Genomic DNA, 13,666 nt, shown 5'->3' with positions numbered 1-13,666 from the left:
GTCCCACCTCAATTGTTCAATTCTAAGCGCAAAAGAATTAGCGTCCACATTTTACGTATGGAATCTAATTCTCTCACTTCCTGATGTCATTTTATATAAAGGAAACGTCGCATGGTTGCCTCCACGTGGTGTTTCCTGGGTAACACAGAGAACTACGCAAAATGGTGAACATATGTTTTTCCGGTATCTCTAAAGTAACCACGACTTCATAAGATTTCCGTGTGAACACCAGATAAACACCAGTACCAAATTAACTCGGGCGAAGCCGGGTATATCAGCTAGTCTATATATATATAAAGACGAAAGCCCTCACTGACTTACTCACTGACTGACTGACTGACTCGCCAAAAGTTCTCCAACTTCCCGATGTCGTAGAAACATGAATTTTGGCACCAGCATAGATTATCTCCAAAATAGGAAAAGTAATTGAGTCCCAACTCGATTATTCAATTCTAGCGCAAAGGAATTGGCGTCAAAATTTTACGTACATAATCTAAATCTCTCACTTCCCAATGTCATAGAAACTTAAAATTTGGCACGAGCATTGAATATGTCATAAATAGGAGAAGTTAATAGGTCCCAACTTGATTATTCAATTCTATGCGCAAAAGAATTAGCGTCCAAAGATTACGTACCGAATCTAATTCACTTCCCGGTGTCATAGAAACTCGAAATTCGGCACGAGCATTGATTATGTCATAAATAGGAAAAGCTAATGGGTCCCAACTCAATTATTCAATTCTATGTGCAAAAGAATTAGCGTCCAAATTTTACGTACAGAACATAATTTTCTCACTTTCCGGTGTCATAGAAACGTGAAATTTGGCACAAGCATTGATTATGTCATAAATAGGAAAAGCTAATGGGTCCCAACTCGATTATTCAACTCTATGCACAAAAGAATTAGCGTCCAAATTTTACGTACGGAATATAATTTTCTTACTTTCCGGTGTCATAGAAACGTGAAATTTGGCACGAGCATTGATTATGTCATAAATAAGAAAAGCTAATGGGTCCCAACTCGATTATTCAATTCTATGCGCAAAAGAATTAGCGTCCAAATTCTACATACGGGATCTAATTCTCTCACTTCCCGATGTCGTAGAAACATGAAATTTGGCATGAGCATTGATAATGTCATAAATAGGAAAAGTTAATAGGTCCCAACTCGATTATTCAATTCTAAGTGCAAAAGAATTAGCGTCCAAATTTTACATACGGAATCTAATTCTCTCACTTCCCGATGTCAGAGAAACTTGAAATTTGGCACGGGCATTGATTATGTCATAAATAGGAAAAGCTAATTGGTCCCAACTCGACTATTCAATTATTAGAGCAAAAGAATTAGCGTCCAAATTTTGCGTACAGAATTTAATTCTCCAACTTCCCGATGTCATAGAAACATGAAATTTGGCATGAGCATTGATTATGTCATAAATAGGAAAAGCTAATGGGTCCCAACTCGATTATTCAATTCTATGTGCAAAAGAATAAGCGTCCAAATTTTATGTACGGGATCTAATTCTCTCACTTCCCGATGTCGTAGAAACATGAAATCTGGCATGAGCATTGATAATGTCATAAATAGAAAAAGTTAGTAGGTCCTAGCTCGATTATTCAATTCTTAGCACAAAAGAATTAGCATCCAAATTTTACGTACGGAATCTAATTCTCTCACTTCCTGGTGTCATAGAAACTTGAAATTTGGCACGGCCATTGATTGTGTCATAAATTGGAAATGTTAATGTGTCCCAACTTGATTATTCAATTCTATGCGCAAAAGAATTAGCGTCCAAATTTTACGTACGTAATCTAATTTTCTTACTTGAAATTTAGCACGTGCATTGATTATTATGTCGTACAAAGGAAAAGTTAATGGGTCCCAACTCGATTATTCAATTCTAAGTGCAAAAGAATTAGCGTCCACATTTTACGTACAAAATCTAATTCTCTCACTTCTTGGTGTAATTGAAACTTGAAATTTGGCACAGGCATTGATTGTGTCATAAATATGAAAAGTTAATGGGTCCCAACTTGATTATTCAAGTCTAAGCGCAAAAGCATTAGCGTCCAAATTTTATGTACGGAATCTAATTCTCTCACTTCCCGTTTTTGTAGAAACATGAAATTTGCCATGAGCATTGATTATGTCATAACTAGGAAAAGGTAATGGGTCCCAACTCGATTATTTAATTCTAGCGCAAAAGTATTAACATCGAAATTTTACGTACATAATCTAAATCTCTCACTTCCCAATGTCATAGAAACATGAAATTTGCCATAAGCATTGAATATGTCAAATAGGAAAAGTTAATGGGTCCCAACTCGATTATTCAATTCTAGCGCAAAAGAACTAGCATCCAAATTTTACGTACGGAATCTGATTCTCTCACTTCTTGATGTCATAGAAGCATGAAATTTGGAACGGGCATTGATTATGTCATAAATAGGAAAAGTTAATGGGTCTCACCTCGATTGTTCAATTCTAATCACAAAAGAATTAGCGTCCACATTTTACGTACAAAATCTAATTCTCTCACTTCCCGATGTCATAGAAACTTCAAATTTGGAACGGGCATTGATTATGTCATAAATTGGAAAAGTTAATGGGTCCAAACTCGATTATTCAATTCTAAGCGCAAAAGAATTAGCGTCCAAATTTTACGTATGGAATCTAATTCTCTCACTTCCTGATGTCATTTTATATAAAGGAAACATCACATGGTTACCTCCCGTGGTGTTTCCTGGGTAACGCAAAGAACTATGCAAAATGGTGAACATATCTTTTTCCTCGGTATCTCTAAAGTAACGACGACTTCATAAAATTTTCCGTGTGAACACCAGATAAACACCAGTACCAAATTAACTCAGGCGAAGCCGGGTATATCAGCTAGTATAGTATATAAGGCCAAAAAAATACATACGGTCATCCAGTTCAGCCTATTACCCCTCCTCAATGTTGATCCAGAGGAAGGCAGAACAAAAACTCAATGAAGTAGAGGCCAATTTTCTTTCCTGACTCCAATCTGGCAAACAAAATAATCCCTCCTCGATTCTTTTATTGAATTTACCATCACCATGTTCCCAGGCAGAGAGTTCCATGGTCTCACTGCTCTTACAGTGAAGAACCCCCTTCTATGTTAGTGTAGAAAGCTTCTTTCCTCAAGATAAAGAGGGCACATTCTTGTTACAGTCACAGGCCTGGGTATAAATAGATGATGGGAGAGATCTCTGTATTGTCCCGTGATATATTTATATATAGTTTTTAGGTCGCCCCTCCACCGGCTTTTTTCTAAACTAAATAATCCTAATTATGATAACCTCTCTGGCAATTGTAATCCGCCCATTCCGTTTATTACTTTAGTTGCCCACCTTTGTACCCCCTCAAGCTCTGATATGTCCTTCTTGACTACTGGTGCCCAAAACTGAACACAATATTCCATATATGGTCTGACCAGTGACTTTTAAAGAGGTAGAGCAATGTTCTCGTCATGTGCCCCTAGATGACTTTTGATGCACCCCATGGTCCTATCTGCCTTGTCAGCAGCTGCCTGACACCGCTTGCTGCAGTTAAAGGGGTTGTCCCGCCGCCCAAACTGATTTTTTTCCCCCATTAATGCCCTGTGGAGTGAAAGCATCACACACTACAGCTTTACACATAAAAAATGATATTTTGCTCACCTTTTTATTCCTTTTCTTCCCCTTATAAAGTGGCGTAAAGAATTTTTCAAAGATAGCGCCGCTGGGTAGTTCCCATGATGCACTGCTGCCTCTCTCTCTCCCCAGCGTGCGCGCTCCCGGGAGACGCACGCTTCACTGCTTTGAATCGAGCCGGCAGCTCCATTCAAAGCAATGAGAGGGCAGTGTGATCTCCTGCTACTGCTGTGACAGCTGTAGCAGGAGATTCTTTCATCTCCCCGGCATGTCCCCTCATCACTGGACACTGTGACAACAGTGTCCCAGTGTCCAATGACGAGGGGACATCGTGATCAAGATCGTGATCTCTAGCAGTACTTTCAATAGCAGAGGATTGCGATCCTCTGCTATTGAAAGTGAAAGTAGCACCAAACATGCCCTACACACACATGCCCCCCCTCACAGTGCCCACACAGTGCCCCCTCCACACTGCCCCACACATGGTCCCCCCCTCCACAGTATCCCCCGCGAGTGCCCCCCCCACAGTCGCCCCTTCACAGTGTCCACACACAATGCACCCCCCCCACAATGACCTCCCCACAGTGCCGCCACACAGTGCACCCCCCACAATGACCCCCCCACAGTGCCCTCCACAGTACACCCCCTCAGTGCCTCCACCACACACATGCCCCTCCACAGTGTCACCCCCCACAGTGCACCCCCCACAATGCCCCCACCACAGTTCCCCCCTCCAGTGTCACCCCCCACAATGCCCTCCCACAGTGGCCCCACCACAGTTACCCCCCATAGTGCACTCTTGCACAGTGTCCCCCTACAGTTCCCCCCCAAATGCCCCCCACAGTGCCCTCCACAGTGCCCCGTCCACAGTGCCCCCCACAGCCACCCCCCCAGGACCCACCATTCACAATAGACACAGCTCACCTCCTCCCCTCCCTGCACAGGCAGGATTACACCCTGGGATAAATTACTGTGACAGCCCCCCACCCACCCCCCCAGCATGACAAATTACTGTCACAGTCCCCCTCCCACCCCACAGCAACAAATCACTGTGACAACACCCCCCCCACTCTTTCCCCGGCGACAAGTCTATGTGACAGCACCACCACCTCCGCAAGAAGTCTATGTGACAGCACCCAACAGCAACAAGTCTATGTGACAGCAGCCCCCCACCCCAAGAAGCCTATATGACAGCAACCAACAGCGACAAGTCTATGTGACAGCACCCCCACCCCCCGCAAGAAGTCTATGTGACAGCACCGAACAGCGACAAGTCTATGTGACAGCACCCCCACCTCCGCAAGAAGTCTATGTGACTGCACTCAACAGTGACAAGTCTATGTGACAGCACCACCACCTCCGCAAGAAGTCTATGTGACAACACCCACCAGCAACAAGTCTATGTGACAGCACCAGCACCTCTGCAAGAAGTCTGTGTGACAGCACCGCCACCCCGCAAGAAGTCTATGTGACAGCACCCAACAGCGACAAGTCTATGTGACAGCACCACGACCTCCGCAAGAAGTCTATGTGACAGCACCCAACAGCGACGAGTCTATGTGACAGCACCCCCACCCCCGCAAGAAGTCTATGTAACAGCACCCACCAGCGACAAGTCAATGTGACAGCACCCCCACTCCCAAAAGAAGTCTATGTGACAGCACCAAACAGCGACAAGTCTATGTGACAGCACCCCTACCCCCGCAAAAAGGCTATGTGACAGCACCCAACAGCGACAAGTCTATGTGACAGCACCCCCACCTCTGCAAGAAGCCTATATGACAGCAACCAACAGCGACAAGTCTATGTGACAGCACCACCACCTCCACAAGAAGTGTATGTGACAGCACCCTACAGCGAGAAGTCTATGTGACAGCACCCCCACCTCCGCAAGAAGTCTATGTGACAGCACCCACCAGTGACAAGTCTATGTGATAGCCCCCTACCCCGCAAGAAGTCTATGTGACAGCAACCAACAGCGACAAGTCTATGTTAGAGCACCCCCACCCCCGCAAGAAGTCTATGTGACAGCACCCAACAGCAACAAGTCTATGTGACAGCACCCCCACCTCCGAAACAAGTTTATGTGACAACACCCCCCACCCCCGCAAGAAGTCTATGTGACAGCACCCCCACCCCTGCAAGAAGTCTATGTGACAGCACCCCCACCCCTGCAAGAAGTCTATGTGACAGCACCTAACAGCGGCAATTCTATGTGACAGCACCCCCACCCTTCGCTAAGTGACAGCCCGCCCGACTCCCGCAACCCCCCTGCAAAGTGACAGGCCGCCCGACTCCCGCACCTCCCCCCCCCCGCAAAGTGACTGGCCGCCCGACTCCCGCACCAGCCCCCTCCCCCCCACAAAGTGACATGCCGCTCGACTCACGCACCCCCCCCCCCCCGCAAAGTGACAGCCCGCCCGACTTCCGCACCAGCCCCCCCCCCCACAAAGTGACATGCTGCGTGACTCACGCACCCCCCTTTGCTAAGTGACAAGCTGTCCCACTCGCGCACCAGCCCCTCCACAATAGAAGTTAGACTTACCGGCCTGTAGTTTCCAGGTTTGCTTTTTGACCCTTTTTTGAATATTGGTACCACATTGGCTATGCGTCAATGCACCACTTGGAGGGATGGGTTTTACTCCTGGTGCCTCCATGCACTTGTTCAACTTAGCACTGTAAGCACTCTGTTCCCTGGTGCTGCTATACGCCTCTCTGAGGGTCCAGGCTGATGCACTGTTTAAAGGAGTGCAAGCATTTTCCTCCTTGCAGCACATTGATTTAAATCAAAACCATGTAGTGTCTCATGTCCCCCATGGTGGGGCTGTGGGGTAATGAACACTTGCTCTTGGGTTTTCCCACATACAACAGTTGATGGCTTGGGGGAGTTGGGGTAACCGTCTTACAAAAAAATTGCCTTATGCGTACAACCTCTTTAAAAAGTATTTTCGCCTTTGACCACTATGTTACAGTTTGCAGGGTGTCCCAAAAAAACGTATACACACTTTAAAGCCTTATAACTCACTAACTCACTAGGGGAGATACATCAAAACGCGTGCAAAGGAAAACTGGTTTAGTTGCCCATTGCATCCAATCAGATTCCACCTCTGGAAAATGAAAGCAGAGACCTGTTGGTTGCTTTGGGCAGCAAAGCCAGTGTTACCTAGCATTAGTCTTAATTTAACTCCCTCACTTAGTTTTCGCTCCTTTTCAGGCTTAACCAATTAGAAATAATGGGTGAAGGCAGACTAAGCTTAGAACAAAGGACATTTATCCTAAGGTGCTGCTGAAAGTTTGACAAGTTGAAGTGCAAAGAAAGTTTCAGAAAGAGTTTCAAACAAATCCACCTACGTGACTTATTGTCACTCGAATTAGAGATAAGTGTGAAGCAGATGGAACTGTTCAAAATGTCTACAAGAAACGTTCCGGAACACTGCGGACATCAACGAGCCCCACAAAGCAAGAGGGGTAGATGGAAAAGTATCACCAGAGTCCAAGAAAATTTGTGCGGCAAGCAGATTGTGAGACAGAAATTCCAATGTCAAGTGTCCATCACATTTTGAAGCACTATCAATAGACAAGTTACATTCCAAGAATAGTCCATGCTGTCAATGAAGAAGATCCAGACTGGAGAGGGCGGTTTTACGAATGTCACTTGGCGAGATGTGCAGAGAATGCGCAGTGTCCAGGAAAGATTGGAGCGATGAGACTACATTTAGATTAAATGGCTCAACTGACCGCCACAATTGCACCTACTGGGGACCTGAGAATCCGCGTATTACGGAGAAACATTGTGTTAGTTTACCTGGAGTTACAGTGTGGTGTGGCTTATCAACAAAGGGATTCACTGGACCATTCTTTTTTTTACGCTACTGTGACTAATACCATTTACTTGGACTCGCTGCAGCAATCTGTTACGCCGCACATTCAAGAGGACTTCAAGGATGAGGAGTTCCATTTCCAACAAGATGGAGCACCATACAATACCATCATGATGTATGGGTCTACTTTAATGACAATCTGCCAAATAGATGGATTACATGAAGAGGTTCAGTAGAATACCCCCACCTTCACCGAACCTCACACTACTAGACTTTGTTTATTATGGAGATATGTAAGATAAAGCTTACGGCAAAAAATCAGCAAGTCTATGAATTGAGGGCAGCCATTGAAGACGACGGCGCACAAATACTGAAAGGAAATGATTCTTGATGTTTGTGTAGACCCTGTTCAATGCCCTAAGCTTGGAATCTGACAACTAATTTTACTTGCAGTTTAGAATGGATCACTATGCGCCATACTTATGATCTGACGATCTGTCTGGGAGGAGGTTCACCTCTATGCAACTCTTGCTATCATTCGAGTTTGTCATCGTTCTCCCAACCCCTGGTAAATGCAACTTTGAACCATGCTGACATCCCGGCCTACATGCGTGGCGATCTGCCAGAGTAATAAACCAAGGTCTCTCAATTCATGGATTCTGTTACTCTCAGTTTGCAAGAAGCGGCAATAACTGAAACATCAACAAACAGAAAGCATCACATAATCATACACAAAGACTTTATCTGATCTTTGAGGTTTGTGTGGCTAAAAAATGTGCTGTTGATCACTGAAGCCGCTCCCACATGCCACACATTGGAGCTAGCTGCTTGAAAATGCGACACCTTTTACATCCTTGATTTGCATAACCTTACAGCTTGTCCTTCTGGGTGCTGCAATTTAAAAGTTGAGGGGTGTATATTTAAACTGTAGAATGGTATGTAAAAGTGGATATTCACTTTGACGACATGCTAGCAATGCCAAATGGTCAGGGGTGAACCTGTGATTGGCTAATTCTGAACACGACCACATCCCTAAATATAAGAGGGTGTTCACACTTATGCAACCACATTATTTTAGTGTTATTTTTATTTTTCATCTTTGTCTGATTTTTTAACATGACAAAAACATGGCAGTTCAACAGGGGTGTGGGGACTTTTCATATCTACTGTAGATATGAGATAGACAGATAGATATTTGTCCCATTTTACCCATGTCTTTTAATATTACAGGTTGTAGAAATTGGCATTGGATCAACCATTCTACTCTTTACTACTCTGGAGTTTTGCATCGCCTTGTCTACCTCTATCTTTGGATGCAAAACTGTGTGCAGGACATCATATAATGACACGGTGAGATTCATATTGAATGTTTATAATGTATGATTCACATGCAGTATTACTTAGGCCGCTTTCCCATAGCTGAGAATATCACGTGAGATTTTTTTCTTTTGAATGGCGTCATATATGTGAGCGATTTTTTTTCCTTTACCTGCATAATGGTATATTGTATCTTTGGGTGTTGCTTTGGAACGCTTCGCCTATTGTTTTCAATGGAGCCAGAAAACACATTGCTGGGCAGTCTCTGGTGCTGTTACTGAAATGACTGGAGCTGCGGTGCGACTGGATGATATCCACTCCGTTCTTTGGGGACTGACCAGATCCTAGTTCTAGGGATCGGTGGGGGTCCCAGTGATTGGACACTCACCAGTCAGCTAGTTATATCCTATCCGGTGGATAGGAAATAACTTGTTCCAAACTGAATATCCTTTTAAGCTCCTAGCTGCCATAGTTATAAATTGGTATTCTGTGAGGGAAAACAATGGGGTCCTCTTCCTCTATCATCCAACTAACGTGGATGTACCAAGATTGCGAGGTATCCCCAATCCATAGCATAGGGAATAACTTGTTGATCAATGGGGTTCTCAGTGCTGAGGCCCCTACCAATCTGTAGAACAGCACTCCCATGTCTCACTCTGCCTATCACTGCAGGCGCTATCTGCCTATCACTGCCCCCACTGTGATGTCAGTATGAAGGGACTGATGGTCGAGCATATGCGGCTAGCGCTGCATTCATTTCAATGGTGTTGACTGAAACACCGGAGCCGGTGCCGGTTGGGTATCTCCAGAATCTCATTGAAAGTAAATGGAATACTAGAGCACTTGCATGACCAGCAGTCAAATTCAGTCTCCTCTTCACGCTGGGGGGTACATTAAGATCACAGTGAGGAGGATGGGGGACATGGGGCCCCCAATCTCGAGATCGGTGGGAGTCTCAGTAGTGAGACCTCCACCAATCAGCAAGTTATCTCCTATTCTATGGATAGGGGATGACTCGCAATCTTGGTACAGCCCTTTAAGTGCTGCAGTTGCTACTGACCCCGGCATTTAAAGGAAACCTGTCATCACCTTTGAGCCCCATAAACTTCGCTATGGGACTCAAAGGTGAGGGAATGGAGAGTTGTGTTTCATACTCTTTTCAGATGGCTCTGTGCATGCGCTCTCATATTCATCTCTAAGGGAGAGCAAGCACACAAGGCCATGAATGAAGAGTTACAATGTGTGCGTGCGCCACCCCTGCAGGGAAACAGTGCAGGAATGGGGCAGCCAGTGGTTATCAAAAAGCTCCTTGGACTCCCCATTGCCTCACATTTGAGTCAAATAACATAGTTTAAGGGGCTCAAAGGTGATAGTGAGTTCCCTTTAAGGGGTGCCAGGAATGGAGTTGTTGCCGATCTCAGAAGCTGCAGCTAGAGCATCATTTATGTGATGGATATAAAGGGGTTAATATACATTGACACTGAAAGAAAAATATATAAAGTAAACTTCAAATACAGTTGCGTGAACTGACCCTTTAGGTTCTCAATTGTACCTAAGAAACATATCTTGTCTTCCAGACGGTGGTCATCTATCACACTACTACTGTGCAGGAATCGAAACCAGCGTTGTCTGCAGATGGAGAAGTCAAAATACACTGATGGCTTTACACCGGCCTCCCATCTATATACCCAGTATACAAAGTGAAGTCAATATAAGCCATATACAGTACCCTGCTCTAGTATACATGTTGATTCATTAGGTGGGGGTCTACATTTTACAATAATGGATCAGATTTACTAATCCTGTCCAATAGCAAAAACACATAGACGCATGGGCTAATACTCTCGCTGCTATGGAGCATTTTAGCACATGAACCCTGCAATTTTACAGCAAGCTAATGCACACTGTGCCCTGCTCTCCGATTGGCCAGTGATGATCAAGTAAGCTACCCAATCAGAGAGCAGGTATAGTACATTGATTGTCTAACAGTACCAATGCCTTGTGGGGATTAGGTAGTGAGAAGATTGCGTTGGCCATCTTGGACAGCCAAAAATGAGACCTGAAAGTAGTGGATGGATAATGTTCAAAAAGCTTAATAGCGTACAGTGGAAAAAGGCAACCTATCCAAATTAAAAGACATCTTCCCCCCACTGGATATTAGTCATGCGATTGCACCTTTCCATCCCTTGTAGAACATAAGAGCATCCTTCAGACTGTTTACTCTTCTTCTGTTTGTTAAGACTGCAGTAATTGTAGATAGTCCTAAAAAAAAGTCTAGTCTGTTAGAGGTTACGGAGGATAGGAACAGGTAAAATTAGGCTCTTCCTTTCTGCTAACTCCATAGCCACTACAAGACCTGCTTCTGAGGTCAATTTGCCATTGACATAAGTTTAGAGTAACTCTTCAGCCTCATGTCCATGAGCAGGTCAGGTTCGGTGGGGGGGAGACCCGCCGCAGGCTCCTGCCCTGCCCGCGGCAAGAGGACATGACTTACCAGTCCGGATGTGTGCAGGTCATCCGGCATCTCCTTCTTGCATGTGGGCGGGCGTGCCAGCATGTGGGCGAGCCCGCCTGGCGTCACGTCCCCCGCACATGCGCAGTAGAGATTTTTTAAAAAAAAATCTCCTGAGCTCCCGCAGCACACCAGGAGTGACAGTTCCGGGTGTGCCTCAGATCGGATGGCTTCCATTGACTTCAATGGAAGCTTTCCCTGCGGGACCCACAGCGAAACTGACCATGACGCGACTTATTTTCAGGACCGGAGGGTCCGGAAAACAAACCTGCATGGTTTAATTAAGCTGTGGGCGCCCATAATTGTCTATGGCTGGCTTTAACTCCGGATCATCCACACGGGTGCCCCACGTGGATCCTGGAATTCAAACCCGCCCGTGGACATAACCCCTTCTTAACAAATAATTATTCAAACAAACTTGAGCCTTTATGTTCATACAGACTGAGAGACCAACTAGTTGGTTACCGTGAACTCTATTCATTTAAGGTTTTTATGATTTATTGTATACTTTATATATTTTTATACTTTTTATAAATGATTAATGTGAATGAGAATTTTATATTTGCAAATTCTAATAAAGAAACCTGAAAGCCACAAAAAGTGTTTTCTAGTCTTATAGTTTAGGTGATTAAATACCATGGGCATTAATGTCTGGTTCAACACTTCACTGATGATGGAATAGTTAGACTATCTGCCATTAGCTATCTACCTTTGTCTTCATACCAAACTGTTATCAGCCCTCCATGTAAAATTTTCTAGAAAGTACTAACATTAACATTCCACCAAAAAAAAGACCTCTGAACCTGCAATAACAGAGTCTTTGGACATGATGAGGCACGGTTTCTGGAGGAAAACAGGCATGATTTTGTAATCACATACAAGGCCTCATCATGTATCGGGGCCACGATTGCTGAATTTCCATGCCTCTTCCTGCTTACGGCCATGGTCCCCATTTTCCTGGTCCTGTTATCCAAGGCGGACACCCTGTTCTCCTTCATCCCATTTCAGCTGTTGTTGTCCATAGGGTGCACGTCCTTGACCAGCCTCTTAATGGGTCAGAATGCTCACCCAGCTCTCCAGTCGCCAACCAATGTTGACAGGTTCTGAGCTATTTAAGGCTACTCTGCCCATCTGAGTAATCAGTCTCCATACTGTGTGAAAGTACTAGTTTTTTTTGTCTGATTTCCTGGTATTTGATCTGTGCCTAAACCACCCAGCTTTCCTGACCTCTACAGTCCTGACCTCAACTTGTTATTTGGCTACATTTAGAGATGAGCGAACGTGTTCGTCCGAACTTGATATCCGTGCGGATATTAGGGTGTTCGGGATGTTCGTTATTCGTAACGAACACCATGCGTTGTTCGGGTTACTTTCACTTCCTTCCCTGAGACGTTAGCGCGCTTTTCTGGCCAATTGAAAGACAGGGAAGGCATTACAACTTCCCCCTGCGTCGTTCAAGCCCTATACCACCCCCCTGCAGTGAGTGGCTGGGGAGATCAGGTGTCCGCCTAATATAAAAGTCGGCCCCTCCCGCGGCTCGCCTCAGATGCCTTGTGAGTTAGTGAGGGACAGTGCTGTTTGTACCGGAGCTGCTGTAGGGAAAGAATTGGTAGTTAGTGTAGGCTTCAAGACCCCCAAAGGTCCTTATTAGGGCCACTGATAGCTGTGTGTTGGCTGCTGTTAGCAGTGGCAATTTTTTTTTCTCAAAATCGGCTCTGCAGAGCATTGCACCCGGCATTAGGGACAGAAGTGTTGCATAGGCAGGGAGAGTGTTAGGAGTGAGTGTAGCCTTCAAGAACCTCAATGGTCCTTTCTAGGGCCATATTTAACCGTGTGCAGTACTGTGCTGGCTGCTGTTAGCTGTGCTGCATATTTTTTTTCTTCTCAAAATCGCCTCTGCAGAGCATTCCACCCTCCATTGATACTGCAGGGAAAGAATTGTGTACGCAGGGCCACAACACAGTTATTATTCATTGAATATACGCAGTGCGGCCTTTTGCTTGTAAAATAAGTGAAAATAATTCTATTTGTCCTGCCTCTGTCCGTCCTAACGCCGGTGGACACGTGTCGGCTGCGTGTGCAACGTTTAAAAATCAGACGCACCCAGCTACGTTTTACTCCTGGCTTCGCCATTTGCTTTCCTTAATTTGGAAAAAAAATACCTGCTCTGCCAGAGTTAATAACTCTGCTACCCTCAAGTTCTGTGCCACATTAGCAGGGCCACAGCACAGTTATTAAACTTCTCATGTTCATTGAATATACGCAGTGCTGCCTTTTGGTGGAAAAAAACTGAAAATAATTCTATTTGTCCTGCCTCTGTCCGTCCTAAGGGCGGTGGACACGTGTCGGCTGCGTGTGCAAC

At 44.9% G+C, this 13,666-nt stretch overlaps 1 protein-coding gene across 2 annotated transcripts in view; it reads left to right on the top strand.

Moving 5' to 3' along the window:
• Nucleotides 1–11,904, top strand: part of LOC136632100 (membrane-spanning 4-domains subfamily A member 4A-like) — a 61,730-nt gene extending 49,826 nt beyond the window's left edge. For both annotated transcript variants that reach the window (XM_066606723.1, XM_066606722.1), the window contains 2 exons: nt 8,706–8,825; nt 10,370–11,904. In XM_066606723.1, coding sequence (XP_066462820.1) covers nt 8,706–8,825; nt 10,370–10,450 — 201 coding nt within the window. In that variant the 3' untranslated portion in view covers nt 10,451–11,904. The remainder of the gene's footprint in view (nt 1–8,705; nt 8,826–10,369) is intronic.
• Nucleotides 11,905–13,666: the final 1,762 nt, after the last annotated feature.

This window comes from Eleutherodactylus coqui, chromosome 6, assembly GCF_035609145.1.
Source record: "Eleutherodactylus coqui strain aEleCoq1 chromosome 6, aEleCoq1.hap1, whole genome shotgun sequence".
In the NCBI taxonomy this organism is placed as follows: domain Eukaryota; kingdom Metazoa; phylum Chordata; class Amphibia; order Anura; family Eleutherodactylidae; genus Eleutherodactylus; species Eleutherodactylus coqui.
Note: the sequence above shows the minus strand (reverse complement) of the source record. Positions and strands in the feature narration are given on the sequence as shown.